Source organism: Notothenia rossii, assembly GCF_949606895.1.
Source record: "Notothenia rossii genome assembly, chromosome: 12".
Lineage (NCBI taxonomy): Eukaryota > Metazoa > Chordata > Actinopteri > Perciformes > Nototheniidae > Notothenia > Notothenia rossii.
In genome coordinates this window covers 23,240,564-23,264,584 of record NC_136911.1, presented here as the reverse complement: position 1 = coordinate 23,264,584, position 24,021 = coordinate 23,240,564, and the positions used below count along the sequence as shown (strand labels likewise).

The window sequence follows — 24,021 nt, the reverse complement described above, 5'->3', positions numbered from 1 at the left end:
ATTTGATCATTGAATGCATCATGGTCCTCTCTTTGTTCCCGTGTCCACATTAAACTATGGTGACTAGATGCTGGGGGGTATACTACGAAGCAGGAAGTTCTCTTAGCGGCTAACTTCAGGTTAACTCTGGGTTTCCTGTCCTACGAAGCTGGTTCTCTTTTTAGCGGGCTAGATCTCCATGGTAACTGATGCTGAGCGGCTAACCTGCCCCGGAGCAGGTTAGGTTGCAGGCTAAGAGCTCAACTCAGTGAAAGCACTGCCTGCTGACCAATCAGAGCTCAGTGTGTGGAGTTTAAAGCGATCAAGTCATATTACAGGAGAAAGGAAATACAGAAAAGCTGCCGTTGCAGAAAGACGGCCGGCAGAAATGACCGACTGTGTGAACGTGAACATGAATAGAATATCACCTCCCATCTTAAGAGCAATCTGACTATTAGAACATTAGCGTTAAGAAAGCTTACTTAAATATCTGCCACAACACAAGTAACGGATCAGAGTAACATTAAGTACAGTCCACGGCATATCACATCATAATGTATCATCTCCTTATCTGAGTCAGCTGAGCCGTATCTGGCCGTGCAACACTCACAGTGTCACATACTGTATGCAGAAGGATTATTTGAAGCAACACATTAAGTTGAGGAAACACTCGAGTCAAATGTAATGAAAGTCAGATGGTGTCTTAGACGGGGCAGTGATATCATAAACCTGTTCATGTACGCATTCAAACACTTGTTCTGTTACCAGCTGTATTCACCTCTTTCATCCTACCAGCTTCGTAGTACAGGCCTCTGGTGCTTTCTTCAGTTCAAACTGCAGACCAAAGACAGGAGATGTTTGGAATCAGTTTGACCCGTAGACATCTGAGAGCTGTGAGCTTTGAACAATAACTCAAACCACTTCATGACAAAAATTCAAGATAAAACATAAATAAACATACATTTCAAAATAATTGGTTTTAAAATAAATCAAAACAATAAAAACTGAAAAATATGAACAATTATTTAATTTATTTATTATTTAAGATGTAAAAAAATAGAATAAGAATAATTAAACATTAAAATGTGACCAGTACATAAAAACATTAAATTAAAAAAGAATTGGTTCTCAAATAAAAATAGTAAAAAATATGATTGTTATGTAATAAACAACACAACCCCCTCATAGTGTGGACGGGCCGTTAGAGCAACTAGGAAGGCACTGTTTACCTTCTTGAGTGAAACTGGGGTAGGGAAAATAATTTAACATTAGGTCAGGAGAGATCATAGATTTTTATTTTTGTTTTATTTATTTCATGTTTTTTGCTGATTTTATTTATTTATTTATTTTTGATTAGATCATAGCAGCGCTGGATCATAGGTTAACGAGTTAGAATGATGTGATGATTCATACTCATGTACAGCAGGTGGCGGTATGCACATTTTAAGTTGTTTGCAATCCACCAAAAACGAGAGAAGAAGAAGAAGCCGTATAACATCAAAGTCCTGAGGAAACACAGCGGCCTCCCAAGGAACCGCCTGCCTGTCTGCCTCATTTCAGAGTGGGTTATTGAAGCCGAAGCCTGGTGCTTCAGTCCGGGAAGACTGCAGAGAGTCCTCCCCTGTATTCCTCCACTACGGTCTGGGAGCAGCATCTATCTCTAGTGATGGCAAAATGAAGCTTTGAATGAAGCGTCGAACCACTTGGACAATTGAGTCGGAAATAGGTTCATTTCTCGAAGCTTCAGTTACAGCGACCTCTCCTGGCGAAGTGCAAGGCTGCAGTGGGTTTAACGCATCTTTGCCTTGAAAAATATTCGATACACACACACACACTAAGACTGAATATCATGTTCTATTTGCAATTAAAGATTGATAATAGTGTGTATTGGGTTATTGAGAAGAGACTAGAGAGTGCTTGACATTTTTTTGGGCGGAGAGGGCCTTTTATCAGTTATTAAAGTATTAAAGTTGAAAAGCAATGATTACAAGTTTAACTATTCCGAGCTTTGAACCAGCTGCGCGGAGGATATCGCCGCATCCTGGCCGCCGGCTCTATCCACTGGGCTATCAATTCCTTAGACCATCAAAGTGTTTTTATTTTACTCATTGTCTTTTTGTTCACAACTTCTCCACATTTCGAAGTGTTTCACGAGCCAGAACGACCTATTTTTCTTCCTGGCTTGCTCTATAATGATCCAATTCAAATACAATGCCAACAAGAACTCAACAGCAACAATGCAAACTACGACAACAACCCACACATTGCGCATTGTTTAGAGAGGTTATAAAGTGTTGAAGCGCTCAAATTTGAAACTGTTTCAACCTGTCACCTGTCAGAATCGAGACGAGGCAGTGCATGTAATCACCTGATTGGACGGCGAACCAGTGAGTTGATTCATTCAGGAAATGAAGCAGTTGCTGGTTCGGACGTCCCATGTCACGTGATTTGAAGCAGTTGCTGCTTCGGACGTCACATGTCACGTGATTTGAAGCAAGCTTCGAAGCACTGCTTCTATGGAATAGGAAGTCCAGGGTTGAAGCTCCGTTCGAAGCTTCAGTGTCAAACTGCCATCACTATCTATCTCCACTGTTGCTGTAACCATGTTAATGTCCCTCTGTGGGACCAATAAAGGGCTTCTGATTCTGCGGACAGACAGAAGAGAGGGGGGAGGGGCGGGGTCCTTCTTCTTTTCCCGGCTTTGAAGAGTCCTCTTCCTCCCAGCCCACCGTATCCCAGGATGCAATGCGTGCCGGTGACGAGGAAACAAACAAAATGTCGGTCCGTTCTCAGAGAGAAAGCTGCACGTGAGGAGTAACTGATACATGTGAGTATCGGGTTTAACTTACTTTATTAACTGATAAATGTGAGTATCGGGTTTAACTTACTTTAATAACTGATAAATGTGAGTATCGGGTTTAACTTAGCCTATTTTAATAACTGATGAATGTGAGTATTGGGTTTAACTTTCAATCAGGAGAGACAGTTTTGATGTAACGATACATATATAATGCTGGGTATACACGGATGAATGTAATGGTGTTTGGCGATTAGACCCCGTTGTTTGTTCGGCCCGACGCGAAGTTTTGTAAAAGGTTAGTAAAAGGTTGGTAAAACGGTTACCAAGTGTGGCAATGTGAAAGAAAAATAAACACTTCAATTTAAATAGTTTTCATTCGTAAATAATGATGTTCAAAATAAAATAGCCCCTCCGTTGCCTTCTGCACGAAACATAGTGCGAGGTGGTTGCTATGCAACAACACTAACAGCTAGCGAACATATTAGACAGAGAGCATTGGTCGATTATTTGGCTATTTATTTACATTCATTTGTATGTTGCCGTTTATTGTGCAGCCACTGAAAAACTGTCCAGCATCAGTAGCATGGCTAACGAGCAGGGGCGTTTCCTGGACCTGGAAACATTCGGGGCTTAGCCCACAGTGGCAGCGCCAGAGATTTATTTTGGGGGTACTGTGGGGTAGCTTGACGTTTCATAGAGGGTGCTCAAACATGTAAGGTTTCCCATTAAGGTACCGGGCGCTACAAGGGAATATTCTACTGCAACACTCCCTACACGCACACAGTGTACCCGCGACTGTCACAATGAAGGCTCGATAATCAGCTCACATATAGGTGTAAGCAGGGGTGAAGTACTATTTTTATAAGTGGGCGGTGGACCTCACCTCCTCAAGGGGGGTCCGGGGGCATGCTCCCCTGGGATTTTTTTTTTTTTAATATTGAAGTTAAAAGCATCAATCTGGTGCACTTTGAGAGAAACATGAAGAGATCTATGGAATACACCTCTCAACACCCATCAGAGGTAGACATTAAGGGTAAAATGCTACTGGCCCTCTGGGCCGGTGGAATTGTATTATCACTGGCCCCACCATTGTAACCACTGAGCATTCGCCCAAAAAGAAAATCGACTAATAATGAAGAAAAATTAACACATTTGTTGCAAAAGTAATTTATGCGCTAACTACATTACTACTTGAACTACAACATTTTAATCATAAGTTCTTCCTCATTTTCCTCAATTGTTCATATTTGGTTTATTAAAATAATGATATTGTGGTCATTGTTAAAAAATGTCTGCTCAGTGTTTCCCCTATATACAAATAGTGGCGGCACAGCGCCATAATTAAATAAATGTAACACCCTTTTCACCCCGGTTACACGTTTCATTTGCCCTGTACGGTGGGCGCTGTAAGTGATGAAAGTGGGGGATGTTGGCTTATCAGGCGCCCGCAGCTCACAGCCAAAGTGCGAGCGTGGTAGCGAGAGAGCGAGCAAGGGAGAGGGCGCACCGGTACCGGCGCTGTTGTTATTAGAATCTGGTGCTAGCTGCGCTAACGGAGATAAGAAGTAGATGTTTCTACAACCAGGGTGGAGGAGAGCTCTCTGACTGAGAGGCTCAGTGAGGTTAAGGACTCTCTGAGTATTTAGATAGTTCACTTTAGTCTAAGTTATCTCAGTGGGTCTCAAACGTTTTGACCACAAATTATGTAAACACATATTTCCAAGGCACTCCTTTATAGTTATTAGGATAAATAAAAACAGGTTTGAAATCATTCCAATTTATACTATAGGACAGTTAACCAAAAATATTGTTTAAAGTTGGAGAGATACACAAATATGCATAAATAAATGTTAACTAGGTAAGATATGAATGAACAACAACAATAAAATAAGCTACATTTATTTGTTATTGGCTATGGTAGGTTATTGGTTATGTTCACATACTTATTTGATTATTTAAAATGTAAACCGATCTTTTTCATATGGGCGTTTTTAGAGTTGTGCCCCTCAGATCAGGGGCCGTATTCACAAAGGATCTTAGGGCTAAAAGTAGCTCCTAACTGGCGAATTTAGGAGGGGGGCTGAGCAGCCGACCCAACTCTGCCTCCAAATCTGTCTATGTATAGTGATGTTTATTCATGCACGGGGCTTCCTGTTTCTGACTGGCTGGTCCCCATACCTGTATCGCACGGCAGTAGAACTGGAAGTCCGGAGTACTCTGTAACTTGTATGTTTTTTTTACCATTAAAATCAGATTATTGTTATAGCTTTTATGCCGGTGTTTTGAACTCCTTCTTCTTATTAATGTGACCAGGCTCATCTAACGGACGGCGCGGAGCAGAGGTGGGCTTTAAGCCACCACCACTGTGGTGTTTGCTCGAACATTATGTAATAGATTAGAACCTTCATTATCCTAAACTGCTGGGACATTTCTCTAAAGCCAATACCTTTTATATTGTCTACTCTTCACTTGCTTGTCAGCATAGGTCGGCATTGATGTACAGAGCCGACAGAAGACCTTGTTTATATTGGCATCATATTGAGAGGTGCAGTGACGCGTCCTAAAACCAGGAAGTAAGCTGCTGGTTCCCTCGACAAAAAGCAATGGGATTTCTCCACAGGGTTTTGGAAAATAGCTGGAAATAAGGTCTGGAAAACAAACCTGTTTGATAAATGCACGTTTTGTTCAGCCGGATAATCTCCACCTGTCTACCCTACTTTTATAATGTTAGAATCATAAATCTAATCGATAGATTATTAAAGGGTTTTAGGACGCGTCACTGCACTAGAAGCCAACTCCATCGATCAAGCTGGCTGAAACGTTCTCTCCCTCTTCTTCTCATGCTCCCTGTCACTCTCCTTTAACTCCTCCGGTGACTTTCTTTTATTTGATGATTGTTTTTTGCCCGGCGCTTGGCCGGTTACCGCTGGTATTAAAAACATTTTGGTGAATGGTTAGGTGGCGCGATAGTCTGTAGTGAAGGAGCGCGCTCCCGCTCACGGGCGCCTGCTCGCGCTGCGCTCCGCAGCAAACAGCTGTTTGCTTTTCATCCGACAACCGACTCACGAAACGCTCTGTTGTAGCCTTAATAAACAAAACAATTTAACTAAATTGCTAGTCAAAATACTAATACCACAGGACCATTATTTTTTTTTAAGCAATATTTGTAGTGGCCCGAGCGGGCAAGTGGAAAGTACGTTATGCTGGCCCGGGGGGTCTAAATAGTGCTTCCGGGCCAGCGGGCCATTTATAATGTCGAGCCCTGCCCAGATGAAACAGACCTTTAAACTGATTTTCTTTTTCTTTATGGATATTTTTACAAATCACTCCTTTTAAACTGTATTCTTGTTTTACTGTCATATAGTATTTCATAACTGTTTTTCATTTATTCTCTTATTTTTTGTATAACCATAATGATCATATGAAGGTGTGCCGCGGAAATAATCGTTTACATAATAATTGTATTCACTGAACACGGGAAATGAAAATCCTGCCGTTCTCTCTAGTGTCATGATGAGGTTCAGATAAAGCATGGTTAATGTATTATATTCAGGGGTGCCCAGGCCAGGCGACGCCACTGCTTACGTGGTTACTTGTTCTAGGCTGTTGCTTGGCGTGGCGAGAATATTGCTCCACTTTCTACGGTCCCCATTTTGTTTGCTTCACGGTGTTCTGTTTGTTTTGTTTTTTCTCCAGTTGGTCTACCTGCTCTTCACGTAGCTCTGCATGTCGTCGTTTAGGTGCTTTCTGGAGATAGGCACTGCTCAATCCACTCCTCCATAGTAAGGCCAACCAGGAGGTCGAAGTTAACCTTAAAGGTTTCCATCTTAACCTTTGTTAGTTAGTTTCATAACGGACATAATGTGACGGTTGTAGCTGTTTCTCAGACGCGGAGGAATACTGACTTGTGAAAAGTAACTACAATTCTACCCTTACAAAAAAACACTACAGTATTACTTAAGAATTGCTAGTGGTGCACGATAATTATCGGCCCGATAATTATCGGTCCGATATTAGGAATTATAACGTCATCCCGATAAACCCGATAAAAGTATTAATAGTCCCGATAATATAAAATATATTTTTTGGGTAAAAAAAAAAGAAAGAAATTCTGCGGTGTGGGTGGGTTGGGATGAGGGGCGCTTGTTTTTCACTCGGCTCCTCCCGTTTTGCCAGTACTGTGGTATTAGTGGTTTAGGAAGAGGGGAGTTTTTCACAGATCCAGCGCTCCCTAACTCATGACGTGACTGTGACGTAAATGGTGTGCGGCCGTGAAGCCAGGACAGTAAACAAACATGTCGTCGGTAGTATGGGACTATTTCAAAGTTTCAGAGTTAGATAGTTCGCTTGCTATTTGTATTAACAAATGCAAAGCAGAAGTTCCACGTGGAGGGAAAAAGGCAACGAGCTATAATACTTCCAACCTGATGAGTCACCTGAAACATCGACATCGCTACGATGGTGTGTTAAAAGCGTACGAAGACGCCTGCGCTGCTAAACTAGCGGTGAATCCAAAGCCAGCTGCAAAGGCACCGGGGCTTTTTATTTGGGAAAATAAATATGGTCACTTTGAAGAGTTAAAACTGTTCTTGGCTTTGTTTTGTTCATAGTAGTAATGCTCATGTTATTTGCTCACTACTTGTCTTTTTTTTACCACAAGGTGTGCAAAAACTACAGGTACATTTAATATATATATAATATTATTATCGGTTATCGGTATCGGTCTTGAGAAGCAGGAAGTTATCGGTATCGGTTTCAAAAAAACAATATCGTGCATCCCTAATTGCTATAGAAATAGCACAAAACAACTATCAGTATTATTATAGTAATTCTATGTTTTTTTTAAATTTCATTAAGAATGCATTGAGGAGTATATCTGACAATTTTGCCACCCGTTCAAAAACTATGGCTCCTATTTTTAAAAAGAAATAAAGAAAAAGCTGAGCATCAGGGAACCCCAATGAACTGAAATATGTTTTTTGTGTGAAATGTGAAGATGGAAGCAGTTTGTCCGAAGTTTACTTCTCTCTGTTCTGAAGAAAGTTCCGGACTAATTTAACATGGGAGTCTATTTGAAGCTAGGTGGACTTTTTGTCACTCAGATCACTATTGGGCCAGAACGGTGGGTCCGTTTGATATGATGAAGGCAATTGAGCAGGCCATATTAATTATGCTCCTGAAATCTTTTGAAATGATTTGAATAGAGTATATTTTGGCTCTGAGAGCAGTTTTAAAATGTGTTCCCCCCCCCCCCCCCCCCCTCTTGCACTCTACACCCACACACCACACTCTGGACTGGAAAAACAGAACTTTACTTTCACTCATTGCTATCCGCTGAACTACACTCTTAAACTGAGACCCCATTTACACGGGAACGTTTGCGTTTATGCACCGTATGCGTTTTCAAAAAAAGTCTTCCGTTCACACACGTTCGATTCATTTGAAGTGTCCGTTCACATGAGACTGCTGGAAACGCTGTAGTACATATGCCGGGCCTGTAAGTGGCGCTGCTGCCGCCACAAAATACACAAAAAGCAGCGAAGAAGACCCCGGAGCATGGTTGCCATGGTTGCCCTTCTGTTTATTCTCCGCGGTGGACGGCGTGCGCTCCTGCTCTCTCCGGTAGTCCACCAGCAGATGAAAAACACCCACCTCTCCGCCTCTTCCAAGGAACGAGGGGACCGTGCGGCAGAGTTTCGGTTAACAAGCAGCAGCAGGCCATTCACTTTGATTTCATCCCGTTATAAATGTCATTTCGACAATAAATAAATGCTACATAAACGTTATCTTGCACATTTTATCTAACCATCTCCGTTTCTAACTTTCAATATATTTTAAAAGAGATCTCTCTCTTTCATCTGCGGGCGGGGGCGGGGCCTCACAGACACGCTGCATCTCTCTCGCTCTCAGACATGCTGCAGCGCTGTGCAGTGTGCACACAGTTCTGCCGGTCATTACATTTTGTAGGAAACTTTTCCACCAATAATTCCAATAAGTATTCCAAAATGTATTCACTTCAGGTTTACGAAAGTAACTGTAATCAGATTACTCGTTTTTCAAATGTAACGCCAGCTGAATACACTTTTTGTATTCTGATTACGTAACGCCGTTACATGTATTCCGTTACAACCCAACCCTGTGTATATCTCTCCGGACTGTCCACCCACCTCTCCGCCTCTTCCAAGGGACGAGGGAACCGTGCGGCAGAGTTTCCGGTAACATTTTTTCTTCTTCTGACAGCCCAGCAGCAGGAGAGGTGGGGAGAGGGAGGCGGGGCTATTTCATCGATATCAGAAAATGATCGTATAGATCGCTGCTAGATGAGGGCAGTGGGGGCTCTTCTTGGAGTCTGGCTTTTTTTTTTTTTTTTTTTTTAAACCAAAGTTCATTAGTGAACTTTGAGCCATCATTTATTTTGCAGGCAGCTCTCTGACGTTATTATGGCGCGCGCCGGAACCAACAATCAGTTTTTACCGTAAATGAGTTCGGTTCAGAGCAGAGGTCGCCTTAACCGAATATTTTCCGTTTATGACGGAATTTTTCCAAGAATGACGGAAAAATCTGAAAGCAGTCCGTCATTTTGAGAGATTAGAACACAACTCGGAACAGCGCCAAAATGTCCACCAGCGTCCCACATTATATTACATCCTTAGTGGCCAAGTCGACTGAGTATGTGTATAAATATATATAGATACATTTTCATAACAAAACAATGGGGTTGCTAAGCCGTTGCTAGGCCAATTGTTGGAGTTGCTATAGCAACTCCAAGCTACCCCCTGGCTCCGCCCCTGCCTTGTTGTTTAACCGGCTTTAGCAATCCCAAAATGTCACGGCAGCTGAGTGTCCGAAGCTTTTTTAATAAGCCCAGTAATTGTGATGGTGTGGATAAACGAGGTGAAAAAAGAGGACACACACGTTACCAAATAAGGAGTGAGAGTGACGCGTGGCCAAAACCTGAAGCTGCGATACACTCTGGTGGCTACCATTAGCAGCTAATATTAATACTCCGATTTTTACGTATAAATGGAATTATGGATTATCAATCATTAGAAAGTCACAGACACATTGGATTAACTTTCAGCTGCGTTTTTCTCGTTTTAATGCCATTGAACACAATTTTTTTTTTATCAGAATAACAGCTAAAGGGGAGCATATCTCCATGTTTTGCTACCTAAAGCTACGTGTGGTGTCTGTATTTGCTTCCCCTTTTGCGAGTTCTGATCGCTCAGTGATGATACTGATATAATCTGTGGAATCTCAGCATGTTAGCTAAACTTGTTTGTGCAGATCCGATAAGTATATCGATCAATTGATACCTAGAGTTTTGTGCTAAGTGCGTTAGCATGTTTCTGTTCTTGTGAGACTTTTTTTGTTTCGGTAAAAATGGTTCGTATCATCAGTTAGCTGAGTTTCTTCCCAGGAGGGTATGACATATTCATAGTTTTTTAAATATTAAGAAGCCCTGAGACACAGTGTCGGCGGGTCTTTGGGGCTTAACAGGTTTTAAAACATGAAAAATAAAATGAAGGGTAATAATGGATTATGACGGAAACGTCAAAATGACGGACAACAAAAATGTCTAACGCAACCACTGGTTCAGAGGTGGGCTAATGAATAAACTGGGTGGGCCTGGGCCCACCCTGGCCCTATGGTGGCTACGCCACTGGCTAGTGCTAATAGTTCTAGCAGTAGCACGCTAACAACGTCCTCCTCAGTGTAACCTGATACGATTTGCGGGCCGTGTAAATGTGACCTGAGAGAAGGCTCGCAGGCAGGTTAGCTACTGTGCACGGTAATATGTTTTGTTTACCTGAGTGAAGTCTTGCAGGCACATCGCATTGTCTTTTTTTAGTTTATTAACACTCTCAGTGTATTAATGTGAGCTCCTACAACTATAATAATTTGGCCTTTCATTGAATGCTTTATAAACCAGTTAAACTTACAGATGTCATTGTGAATTGGAAAAATGCATTTAAATGTTGTTAAAGGTCAACGTTTCAATGTATGGTTCTGCAATTGTTGGTCATTTACTAGGAATTTACATATTTTAAGCTCAAATACTTTGTTCTATGTTTAAACCTTCAGACACATGTTGACGTGTTTCAGTTCAGCACATCATTTATTTTGTGATGATTTAAAAGTACAATCCAGAATAATATACGTACTCGCCTTTATCTTTTTGCCATTTTAGCCTTTTGACCAATTTCTTGATATCACAGTTTTGCATGATGTCACTGTAGGACAATGTTTTAAGGATCTCTTGTCGAGCTAGGTTGTCAGTTTGAAATGTCTGGATGAAGATGTAAATGATTTACAAATGTTAAAACATGTTTAAAAAAATACCTCTTTTCAACAATACAGACATTTTTTGTTGAAAGTGAATTGGTTGATTTATTACTTTTCCTTTGTAAACTTCAGTAGCTAGGTCAGCGGGCTATCCCTCTGTTTCTGCGTGTTTAAACATATCGTTTTTTTGACAGCTGGCTATATTAAATATTCCTGTCTGGCGCCCAAATTACATTTATTCGTTCAGGGATAAGACCTACGCTATTTTTGGTGAATTTACGAGAAATATACAGATGCAAATGGACAAACTAGTAAAATAAACACTTAAATGTGTATTTTGTACGTTTTCCTTCCAAAAGCCTGAAATAAAACATGTAATGGAATCAAAATAGCACACAATCTCAAAATTGACTTGTGCCTGAAAAACAATGTTTTTGCCTGCCGTGTCTCACCTCAATGAGTGAGACACACCGGAGTTGAGGATCTGTGGGGTTTGTATGTCGTCGATGTATGGGAAACACTGTTATTTGCAGAGGTGTGGACTCGAGAAAAAGAAAATGTGTAATTTTACTTTAAAGAGCAACTTGCAGTTTTTAGTTTTTTTTTACATTTATGCTTAAACTTGAAAAAAAAAAAAAAAATACAATTTAAAAAAAAAAGAATGCAGGATTTGATATGTTTTAGAGACATAAGGAATTCAGAGGGAAAGGAGCAATTTTGAGCTTTGCTCTTAAAAACTGCTTTTTTTTTAAGGTCAAACGCGTCATATTACATCACACAGGGGACACATCTCCGCTCTCTGACCACGGGTATAGTTAGTAGTTGTTTACATTGTATTTCACCATTTGTAATCATGGTGCAGTATTGTGTTTGTGCAGGCTGCACAAATACTAGCCTGATATATGATGGCTAACTTCACAATGTTGTGATGTGACGTTAGCTAACATTCTGTAGCTAACGCCGGTCACTCACCAAGATAGCTGCTCAGTTCTCCACTGGTTCTCCTCACACCACAGCTCCATTTCTCTCCCATGGCCGTTATTTCTTCTAATCCTTGGCTGCTCCTGGTCTCTTGGACGCCTAGCAGGCTCATAATTATAAGGTTGTGCTCCGTCATATGCATTCGAATATTCATGTTCAACTTCTTCTGTGTCTTCTGTGTCGAAACTAGCATTGGAACCATGTTTATTAATACGTTACACCGGCCGCTCTCCCCCTTGTTTCCCCTTTGTTACGTCACACGCGGGAGGTCACGAGGTGTGTGTAGATATAGCACCAAATTGCAACTGAAGTAATCTATCTACGGTCGCATTTCACATTGAACATGTGCTCCTTTATTAAATAAACTAAACGCTTATCAAATGTGCATGTTTCAGTGTCCACTGCCTTGCGTATTCGCATTCTCCCTCCGCTCTGTTTCTGAAGGGCGGGGCTCCGCTCCCCCGCCCCCCCCCCCCCCCCCCCCCCCCCCACACACACGCGAATGCTCACAATCAGAGACAAGAGCGGAGGAAAGGAGGAGAACAACAGCTCTGCTGTCTGCCCGTTTGTGTCCCCCCCCCCCCCCCCCCCAGTTTCAAATTCGTTTATTTTTTAACCTCAAGCCGTTATCTTCACGGGAGAAGGACACACACAGCCTGCCCAGGTGGACGCGCGTGAGCGACTACAAACGCGACAACGAACGTAGCGTGCGCATTCTAAAAAATAGCTCACAGATGGGGAGCAGGTACCGCGGTTTTGAACTACAGTATTGAATTTGACAGAAAACACCAATGAAACGCCAGAAGGAGAATAGTCTAATGAGTTGGGTGAAAACAAAGACCGGAGATGTGAGTTGGTTTATTCAGTAAATTAGCTCAGGATAATTGGATGTTCTGTCTACACCTATTGATGTGAGGCTAATGCAGGACTTGCTAGCTTGATGCTACCGTCCTTTAGCGGCAGTGACTCAACAAATTGCCTCTTAAAATGTATCATCAGCAATGTATGACAAGCAGACTGCTTGTTTAATGTTAGACTCACAGCAATAGCTCAATATGATCATAACCGAATGCTTTCATATCAGAGATCAGATGAGGTGGAGCTGCCTCCAGCAATAGAGGATGAGGCAGAGAGAAGCAGCAGCAGCTGTTTTTGTGTGCTGTTTTTAGCGGATTGATCTTGAACAGGCATCTGTTAAGACAGAAGTACACTTACATTTAGTGCTACAAACAATAGTTTTTATAATTACTAATGCTGTGGATGATAAAGCCATTGATTGTCTTTACACGTACACAGCTTGAAGTCAAAGGGCAATACTACTCTTAAATGTACTTTTCATTAACTGTTATGATCATTGTTGCAATGTGAGGTGCAGGTGAAAAAACTATACATGGAGAGAGGGTTTCTTTCAAAAATAAACAGGCGTTTTATTTCTTAGCCTTCCACATCATTTTACAGAAACATAAACTTCATGCCTGGTGCTGCGTTCACCAGCAAGGAACAAACCAAAAAGCACATATAAGGAGTCCTTTGGAGGCGGGCTCCCCCTTTGAGCACTGGCACAAGATGGCTTCCAGGTCTGAACAAAGGACATGGGGGTTACTATCACAGCAGAATTTGACTTTATCTCCGGTATAATTCTGATCAGGCATTAGCTCTGCCTCCTCTTTTCTTTTTTTCAAGCTAAGGACCCGAAATCCGCGTTTCTCTAACAGCTGGAATAGAGGGATGTGAGGGATGTCTAAAGTGCATTCACATGTGTATTTTGAGCAAAACACATCAGACATGTTTTTATATATTGTATCTGAGACCCATAATAGGTGCACTTTAAAAGCTGCTAAAAACAGATATTTACTGTATTCCATTTATACGGTTTTTCTTTTCTTAAAATACATGACGCATTTCAATGAACCGTTTATTCTTGTGATTTTAATATGATTTCCTGTCATTATGAAATACAATTTAAAAAAAAAAAAAAAAAAAAAAAAAAAAAAAAAAAAAAAAAAAATTTAATAATTAAAAGGTAATTCTTTTTTTGGGGAAAAGGGTAAAAAAACTTCTTTTTTTACAGTGTAACTAATGTATGAGGCATGGCTACAAAGGGTGGTCTGTTTGGTATTTTGAGCAAAATACTTCATTGTTTTTAAAGCCAAAACAGTACGGAGTTTAAAATCCTTTAGGGATGGTCATGATCCAATCATCATTTGTTATTAAGATTAATACATGTTGTTCTTTTTCTCTTGTTTCTCTGATTAGGACAGTTCTGGAGAACTGGATCTGCTGAGGAAGGAGCTGCCATCCACACAGGACCCCCCGTGGTGCTGGAGAAATCTAAACAGCATCAGGGACATCATCCTCCCAAACCTCTGCTTCCTGCTGTCCAGCTGAACAGCAGCTCAGGAAGCTTCAGAGAGAAACAGTGTGTTCAACAGAGACTGAAGCACACACAGAGAAACAGTGTGTTCAACAGAGACTGAAGCTTCAGAGAGAAACAGTGTGTTCAACAGAGACTGAAGCACACACAGAGAAACAGGAAGTGGTGATTTAGTAAACATGAGTGTTGTGCTGCTCTCGTTGGTGAAGCAGCGACTCACTGCGGCTGCTGAAGACATCTTTGTTCTGTTTGAAAGAACGATAGCAGAGTACGAGGAGGAACTGTCTCGTTCAAAACAGGAGAACGAGAGACACCGGAAACTACTGGACGCTGTTTTACAGCCTCAGCTTCAGATCCACAGAGCAGGTCTGTTCCCTATTTACTATCCCTCTATATATTCACGCTCTCTTTTTGACCAAATGTTGTTATTGAAAATGTCATGTCAGCAAAAAAGCTGCTAAAATAGTGAATGCACTTATTGCACTCTTGCTCTTCCTCTCCCGGGGGGGTCCTCAGGAGAGCCAGTCTCATCATAGCGTTCGATGGTTTTTGCGACTGAACTTGAGGATACATTCAAAGTTCTTGAAATGTTCCAGATCGACTGGCCTTCATTTCTTAAAGTGAGGTTGAGTTCACTGAGTTGAGTGGTTCTTGCCATAATATGGATTACAACTAGGGATGCACCGAATATTCGGCCGCCGAAAATTATCGGCCGAAAATGGTTAAAAAGGCCCTTTGGGCCGAAAGGGTTCTAGCACCGAAAAAATATCACCGAATGTCAGAGAACAGCGTTACGTTGGTAAGCTAACGTGTTGTTGTGATGACGTAATCAAAACGCGGCGACAAGCACGGCGCGCGACCATGCTCGCGGCTGGCTCACAGCCAACATGTCTGCCGCTTGGAGATATTTCAGAATATCAGAGAAAGAGGCGCGGATTGCGATTTGTAAAACGTGTTCAGCTGACATTTCTCGAGGGGGTGTAACTGCAAAGACTTTCACCACTTCGGGATTACTCCACCACTTGAAATCAAAACACCCGGACAAATATGCGGAGTAAGATCAAATCACAAGCACTGACAGCGAGAGACTGTTCAGCGCTGCCTCTCATGTGCTTGATGAGAAGAGGAACAGACTTATGGCTGATAAAGCAGAGAAGCTACTGTTCATTAAAAAGAACCTCCCACTTTTCCTTAATAAGTAGACCAGGCTGGCTTATCATAAGCTTATCTAGTTCTCCATGTCTACTCTATACCCACTTTCCTGAACCATTTTCATTGTGAGTTATAATTCACCATCTCAGGTTATCATTAGGGGGAAATGACAGCAGCACAGTGTTCAATATATTGTACTTTCGGTATCTAAATGATACGATGTGGTTTACATTGCTCATGAGGACAGACGACCTTATTTGAAGATTCTTGAAATTGTATTTTAATTTGTAATTGATTGTGGATTTTGTATCCAGTTTTCACTTTATGTATCTTTATACAATGTTTACTACTTTGCTTATGAGGACAGACAGCCTTATTTACAGATTCTTGAAATTCAATTGTAATTTCATTTGTAAAAAGTTACATTCATGTGGATTTATCCAGTTTGCACATTTGTATGCATGCACTTATAGGTGCATTTGTTGTTTTTGAAGGCCTGGCTGTTACAGTCTTTATTTACACTATCTTGTTGTAGGCCTACTGGCCTAGATGTTTATTTTAAAGCACCTTGGCTTTGTTCTGAATGCACTTTGTTGTAGTTATCCTACAGAGAAAAGAAAATGCACTTGACTTGGAATTAATGTACTGTATGCATTCAGAAGGGCTGAATAAATGTTTTATGGACCCATAATAGTGATTATTATTTAAGTTAAGTTTTGCCATAATCATTTATTTTTCCACAATCAGGTAGCTGAACAATAGTGGTAACAAAATGTATACATTATATATATATATATATATATATATATATATATATATCATTTCTATTAATAATTTTCGGCATTCGGTTTTCGGCCAACTGTTTCCTATTTTCGGTATCGGTTTCGGCCAATAATTTCCCATTCGGTGCACCCCTAATTACAACATTAGTCAGATAGGGCTTTCCACTGTGCACTAACCCTACCTCTGCACAACACAACTGATGCTCTCAAACACATTAATTCCACAAATGGACTCTAGACGAGGCCCACGTGTTAATAGAAAACCATTCCAGGAGACGTCCTCATGAAGCTGACTGAGAGAAGCCCAGAGTGAGCAAAGCTGTCTTCAAGGCAACAGGGGGCTACTTTGAAGAATCTAAAATAAAAATAATATTCTGGATATTTTTTTTAACACTTTTTTGTTAGCTAGATAATTCCATATGTGTTCTTTCATAGTTTTGATGTCTTCAGTATTAATCTACAAAGTAGAACACATTTTAAATAAACACAAACCATTGAATTAATAGGTGTGTCCAAACTTTTGACTGGTACTCTAACTTAAAGGGGTGAGTTATAAAAGAACTCACTCCCCGAACTATTGTCATGAAGGTGGAATCTAACTATATCCAGAATAGGTGTTTTTGGATCCAGGCTAGCAGCATGTTTATTTCTGATATAAAGTTGGGCATTGACTTGGGGGGTTTATGCAAATTGCTCCTTTTTGCATCCATCCCTTATTGGGCAATAGATGAACTGCAGTTTGTGGCTCTTCCTTTGGGCTTCACGGCTCCGCCCCGGAGTTCACCGCTTGGTTTGCATCTTGCAAATTATTTATCTGTACATCATATTCTATTGACTTGTATATAGACTCTTCTTGACTACTGCAATGGTGTCCTGTTTGCAGTACAGGTTCCAGTATGTTCAAAAATGTGCTGCTTGGGTACTCTCACATACAAAGCCATGGCAGCACATCACTCCCACCTTCATCCAATTCCACTGGCTGCCGGTCAAGTCCTGCATAACATACAAAGTCCTCCTCCTCACCTACAAGTCCCTCCGTGCCCAGGCCCCCCAGTACCTATCGGGCATCCTTCGCCCACATGCCCCACCCCAGAACCTGCGGTCTTCAGACTCTGGCCTGCTTACCACCCCCCGCACCAAACTGCCAACCTTCGGGGACAGAGCCTTCAGTGTGGCAGCCCCCCCCCCCCCCCCCCCCCCTCTGGAACGCTCTCCCTGCGGAGATCCACAATATCCCCAAGCTTGATGCCTTCAAAGGGCCCTCAAGTCAGATCTGTTTGCTAAGGCCCTTGGCCCCTAATCTATTTGTTGTTTTGTCTGACTGTCTGTTTGTTTTCCCCCTGTTGTTCTTTGTAAAGCGACCTTGGGTCTCATGAAAGGCGTTATATAAATCCAAGCTATTATTATTATTCTTGCACTATTTTCTATTTCATTTGTATTAATTTGCAAATCTCAATCCCAACACGCCCCCGTCACTCTGTGTGACTCCCCAGCCACTGCTGTGGAGTCTTTCCTCTTCCAGTGACTTTTATCCAGCCCCTGATAACATTACATTAAAGGTCCCATGTCATGCTTTTCTGGTTGTTACCCGTCCCCTTGTGTGTTACGAAGGTTTCTCTGCATGTAAACGGTCTGCAGAGTCACGAACCCTCAAAGTACACCCTATAGCGAGTAAAACTCTAACACAGAGAAGACTTGTCGATGCTGCCCCAGAACGCCTCGTCGGAGATTTCTCTTTTTCCGTTTTTTTCTTCTTGGGCATACTGACGTATTGGGTATAGTGATGTAACAGCTCCGCGGATTGACCCTCACACGCACACACTCATCCAGCCTTATCTTTTCTCAGCCGCAATACTCCGCAGGAGCTCCAACAAGGCGTGTAGGACAGAGTGAATACACAAACTATACAGAGATGCTGTTTGAGAAACCAATGTGAGTTTGGAACTTTGAACAATGTAAATCTATTCTAGTAGACCTCAACAATGGAACTATGATCAGTAGAAATGGCCATGTCATGGGACCTTCAGTCATCATGTCAACAACACCCTGTTCTTTTGACAATTGTAAATCCTGCACATGCTGCACATCTGTTCTGCACACTTCCTCTTTTAAATCAGCACAGTTCTCCATTTTAAATAAAGTGAATAGTATTTGTCACATGTAAATATTGTTAATTGGTTATATTAGTTTTAAAATAGTTTTTTTTTTAAATAGCTGTCATAACAATCCTATTTGTATTTTATTTAGTTTTGCTAAGAGGCTTCCTTTTGTGTCTTTTTATGCTCCACATATACTAAAGCAAATTCCTCGTATGTGTAAACCTACATGGTAAATATAACCGATTCTGATGAATATGTGTTTCCTGTTTCCTGCAGACGTCCAGCAGCTGCTGGTGGTGGTTGAAGAAGAGGTTACCCCTGAGCAGCAGGAGTGGAGCTCCAGTCTGGACCAGGAGGACCCAGAGCCCCCCCCACACATTAAAGAGGAACAGGAGGAACACTGGAGTAGTCAGGAGGGAGAGCAGTTTCAAGGGCTGGAGGAGGCTGATATCACCAAGTCCACATTCACTCCTGTCCCTGTGAAGAGTGATGATGATGAGGAGAAACCTCAGTCCTCTCAGCTTCATCAAAGACAAACTGAACACATGGAAACAGAAGCTGATGGAGAGGACTGTGGAGGACCGGAACCAGCCAGGAACTCAGATCCAGAGAGAAATGTACAACCAGAGACTGAGAACAAACCTGGAGACTCTTCTGAACCTGAGACTGAAGACTCTTCTGAACCTGACACTGAAGACAGTGCTGATTTGAAGGAGACCAGAGAACCAGGTTCAAACTCTCAGGAAAATAAACAAGACCCTGTTAGTGATTCAAGACGTAGTGCAGGGGAGAAAAAATGTGGCTGCTCAGTCTGTAAGAAATCTTTTAAACAGAGAGGACATTTAAAGGCCCACATGAGAATTCACACAGGAGAGAAACCATTCAGCTGCACAGTCTGTGAGAAAACATTTGCATGGAAAGGATATTTAAATCTGCACATGAGAATCCACACAGGAGAGAAACCATTCATCTGCTCAATTTGTAAGAAATCTTTTGCAGTGAGAGGAAGTTTAACGGACCATATTAGAATCCACACAGGAGAGAAACCATATAGCTGCAGTATTTGTGACAAAAGATTCACCTGGAGTTGTCAGGTCAAAATCCATAAGTGTGTTGGTCGTCAGTCCTCACAGCTTCATCAAACTCAAACTGAGGAGAACAGAGAGGCAGAGCCTCCAACCAGCAGCTCAGCTGAACACATGGAAACAGAAGCTGATGGAGAGGACTGTGGAGGACCAGAACCAGCCAGGAACTCAGATCCAGAGAGACATCTACAACCAGAGACTGAGGACAACCCTGGAGACTCTAAAGAACCTGACACTGCAATCAGAGATGACGATGATTTTTGGAAACAGAGCAGTGAACTCCTGTCAGATTTAAGCTTTTTGAAACACAGTTTTTTCCACAGTGGTGAAACATTCAATAGCAATCACCAGGGAGAGGAATCTTTTACGGAAGGTGGAAATCAAAACCAGCATATGCCGAACCAGGAAGACCCAGAGCCCCCCCCACACATTAAAGAGGAACAGGAGGAACTCTGGATCAGTCAGGAGGGAGAGCAGCTTCAAGGGCTGGAGGAGGCTGATATCACCAAGTCCACATTCACTCCTGTCCCTGTGAAGAGTGAAGATGATGAAGAGAAACCTCAGTTCTCTCAGCTTCATCAAAGACAAACTGAACATCTGGAAACAGAAGCTGATGGAGAGAACTTTGGAGGACCAGAACCAGCCAGGAGCTCAGATCCAGAGAGACATTTACAACCAGAGACTGAGGACAACCCTGGAGACTCTTCTGAACCTGAGACTGAAAACTCTTCTGAACCTGACACTGAAGACAGTGCTGATTGGAAGGAGACCAGAGAAACAGGTTCAAACTCTCAGAGAAATAAACAAGACCCTGTCAGTGATTCAAGACGTAGTACAGGAGAGAAAACATTTTGCTGCTCAGTCTGTAAGAAATCTTTTACACAGAGAGGAAATTTAAATAGACACATGAGAGTCCACACAGGAGAGAAACCATTCAGCTGCAGTGTTTGTGACAAAAGATTCTCACACAGTAATCAGATCAAAAGACATAAGTGTGTTGGTCGTCAGTCCTCACAGCTTCATCATACTTAAACTGAGGAGAACAGAGAGGCAGAGCCTCCAGCCAGCAGCTCAGCTGAACACATGGAAACAGAAGCTGATGGAGAGGACTGTGGAGGACCAGAACCAGCCAGGAACTCAGATCCAGAGAGACATTTACAACCAGAGACTGAGGACAACCCTGGAGACTCTTCTGAACCTGACACTGGAGACAGGGCTGATTGGAAGGAGACCAGAGAACCACGTTCAAACTCTCAGAGAAATAAACAAGACCATGTCAGTGATTCTGGACGTAGTGCAGGAGAGAAACCATTCAGTTGCTCAGTCTGTAAGAAATCTTTTTGATCTGAGAGGAAGTTTACCCCTAGAACCGCCAATGGATACATTTTACCTGCAGCTGTTTTTTTATTGTATGTAACTTTTGTTCAATAACATATTAAAGTCTCCCAGTCCTCGACTTTTCCTGAAAGTGTGTTATGTAGCACCCTCTGTTGTTAACAATTGTCAATATGAAGTCAGATTGAAAAAATCGCCAAAAAAAGCCATTTATACCTATATCCGCCAGCTTATAATATTTACCTCATAGAAAATGCAGCGTAAACATGACGTGTTGCTATAGCAACGCTTTTTGTCTACTGCGGTTCCTTATAGATGGATATATTGATAGATGGATAGAGAGAGGGATAGTCAGAGGGATAGACAGATAGTTATGGTGTAACATCTTGGAGAATACAAGATCTTGGATGACTGAGCTCACATTGAGGACGTAATGCATGTGTGCAGGTTACGTGCCAGTTGAATAAATATGGACACTCGGAATGAGAGAAGTAGTCCGCGTCGTCTATTTATGTAGACAATTATATGTTCATAGAACAGAACATTACAGATATATCGATAGAGAGATTTGTACCTAAACAAAACACAAGTCTAACACCAAGCGTTTAAATCGGCACTCTTAGCGATATTTTAAACTTCATGCTATCTGCACAACCTATATCATATGAAAAGCTGTGACTCCACAGATTCTGTTGGTATTAGTTTCATCCTTGTGCGATCAAAACTCACGGTTCTGTATGATAAATAAAAGAACATTGTACCTTGAAAATCTATAGCGGGTACATTTTACCCGGTGGCGGTTTTAGGTATACAGCGACCTCTGGCGGTCCTAGTGTTAAAGGGCCAAATGAGAATCCACACAGGAGAGAAACCATTCAGCTGCAGTGTCTGTGACAAAAGATTTACTTGGAGTCGTTTGGTGAAAACCCATAAGTGTGTTGGTCGTCAGTCGTCAGAGCATCATCAAACTCAAAGTGAGGAGAACAGAGAGGAAGAGCCTCCAGCCAGCAGCTCAGCTGAACACCTGGAAACAGAAGTTGACGGAGAGGACTGTGGAGGACCAGAACCAGCCAGGAACTCAGATCCAGAGAGCGGGAAATGTTTGGTGTGTGTCGGTTGTCAGTGGCGGAGTCAGTCACTCTGTGATCCTCTCCGTCACAAACATACTATGAAGATCTCAACAGAGCTTAAATCAACCGACTAAGCCAGGGGTCTCCAACCTTTTTCTAACCGGGAGCTACTTTTGAAAAAAGAAAGTGGCCAAGAGCTACTCATGTTATTTTATATAGATTTCAGTGCACATATCACATTCGTGACTCAAGAGCAGAAACATTAACATTAACATGAATAAACTTGACTTTCTCATGAAGAGAAAAAAAGACAAATAATCACCATGCAATACTGAGTTCTGCTTTAACATCAATAACTACAGTAAACAGTTTTACAGATAAGAGTGCAAAGTTCCTAATTGTAATAATAACATTTCTAGCTCTATAATTTAAATTATTTCAAGCATTTCACAAATTTGTTTCACATGTAAAAGGGGAATATGGCTTGTGCTTTTCTCAACTTGCATCAAGCAAACATATGTCTTCAAACATTCAGTCTGTCACTGCATTGTTGTCTTTCTCCTGACTCAGCTAATGTGACACCTGGCACTGCATAGCATCCACCAGAGCACTGTACTGGGGTGTGTATCCTGACAAATTCACTCTGATTGAGTCATTGAGGTGTTCATCAGTAAGTCTTGTCCTGAATTTGGATTTGATAAAGTTCATATCAGAGAATGCTGATTCACAGCGATATGTTGACCCAAATAAGCAGGACAGTTTCAGTGCAGCAGTTTGAATGTTTTTGAATTTCTCTGGGTCCAATAGCTTCCAGAAATCTTTGTCCATCTGATGTGCTTTCAGCTGAATGTCATTCTGGAGATTGATTATCTCCAGCTCCAACTCTGAAGCACTGAGACTGAAAAGGCTGGCCAGTTGCTCAGACATGTCAGTAACATCCACGATGTTGAATGGGTTAGCAAGGAAACTTGCACAGGGCTCAAGCTGTTTAAAGTCAAGAAACCTGTCCTCAAATTCCTGCCCAAGCTTAGTTAAGCAGTCACAGTACTTTGATAAGTCAAGAAAGCCAGCAGCAGCTTTATTCTCCTGCAGTACTTTTTGAACAGAGGGGAAATGATGCAATTTATTTCCCTTTACTTGCTGGAGATATAGACACAGATTTGCTTTAAAGGCCTTTACAGCACTAATCATGTCACATACTGTTTTGCCATTGCCTTGTAGCTGGAGGTTAAGCTGGTTTAATTTTCCTGTCAGATCAGTCAAAAAGGCCAGGTCAAGTACCCAACCAGCATCAGATAAGATGGAGGTGTCCTCCCCCCTCTCTTCCATGAAGAGCTTTACCTCATTCAGCAAGGAGAGGAAGCGCTGTAGGATTTTCCCTCTACTCAACCACCTCACCTCAGCATGGAGAAGGAGATCTCCATATTCAGCTGACAGTTCCTCAAGAAAAACTTTGAAGCTCCTGTGTTGCTTTGCCTTCGCTCGGATAGAGTTTATTATTTGTATCACAGGTTTCATGACGTGATTGAAGTCCATAACTTTGGCACAAAGTGCTTCTTGGTGAATGATGCAATGGTAACTCAGGAAACGTGGGAAATATGGATCTGACTTACAATTTGCGATAAAACCGTTGTGGCGACCTCTCATAGCCGGGGCTCCATCAGTTTTTATGGATACAAGCTTCTCCATTTGCACGCCTTTATTTATGAAATAATTCTTAATAGAATTATACACGTCCACACCTCTTGTTGTTTTGAGTGGAAGCAGTGTCAGAAATTCCTCTTTCGCCGTAAAATCCTCAAACACCATCCGGATGAACACAGACAGCTGAGCTGTGTCGCTCGCATCCACCGACTCGTCGCACTGTATGGAGAACCACTTGCACCTGACCATGTCCCGCTCCAACTGTCCCATGGCATCCACTGACAGCGCCGACACTCTCCTCGCCACAGTGTTGTTTCCCAGTTGCACATCGTCAATGGCAGACATTATCTCCGACTTGCTCTTGTGGTCTCTGAACAAAGTCTCTGCCATAACAGACATCGCTCCCTTAAGAACACCGCCATCAGTGAAAGCTT

General features: G+C 41.9%; 1 protein-coding gene across 2 annotated transcripts; it reads left to right on the top strand.

The window, feature by feature from the left end:
- The first annotated feature begins 2,685 nt into the window (after window positions 1-2,685).
- LOC307026681 (uncharacterized protein) lies at window positions 2,686-22,300 on the top strand. 2 transcript variants are annotated; one of them, XM_079662262.1, is made up of 3 exons: window positions 2,686-2,806; window positions 14,303-14,786; window positions 18,730-22,300. In XM_079662262.1, exons 2-3 carry the CDS (start codon window positions 14,600-14,602, stop codon window positions 20,568-20,570), a joined length of 2,028 nt encoding a protein of 675 aa, XP_079518388.1. In that variant the 5' UTR covers window positions 2,686-2,806; window positions 14,303-14,599; the 3' UTR covers window positions 20,571-22,300. The 2 variants fall into 2 exon arrangements, with proteins under 2 accessions (XP_079518388.1, XP_079518389.1); XM_079662263.1 differs by lacking the exon at window positions 2,686-2,806 and adding an exon at window positions 2,860-2,884.
- Window positions 22,301-24,021: the final 1,721 nt, after the last annotated feature.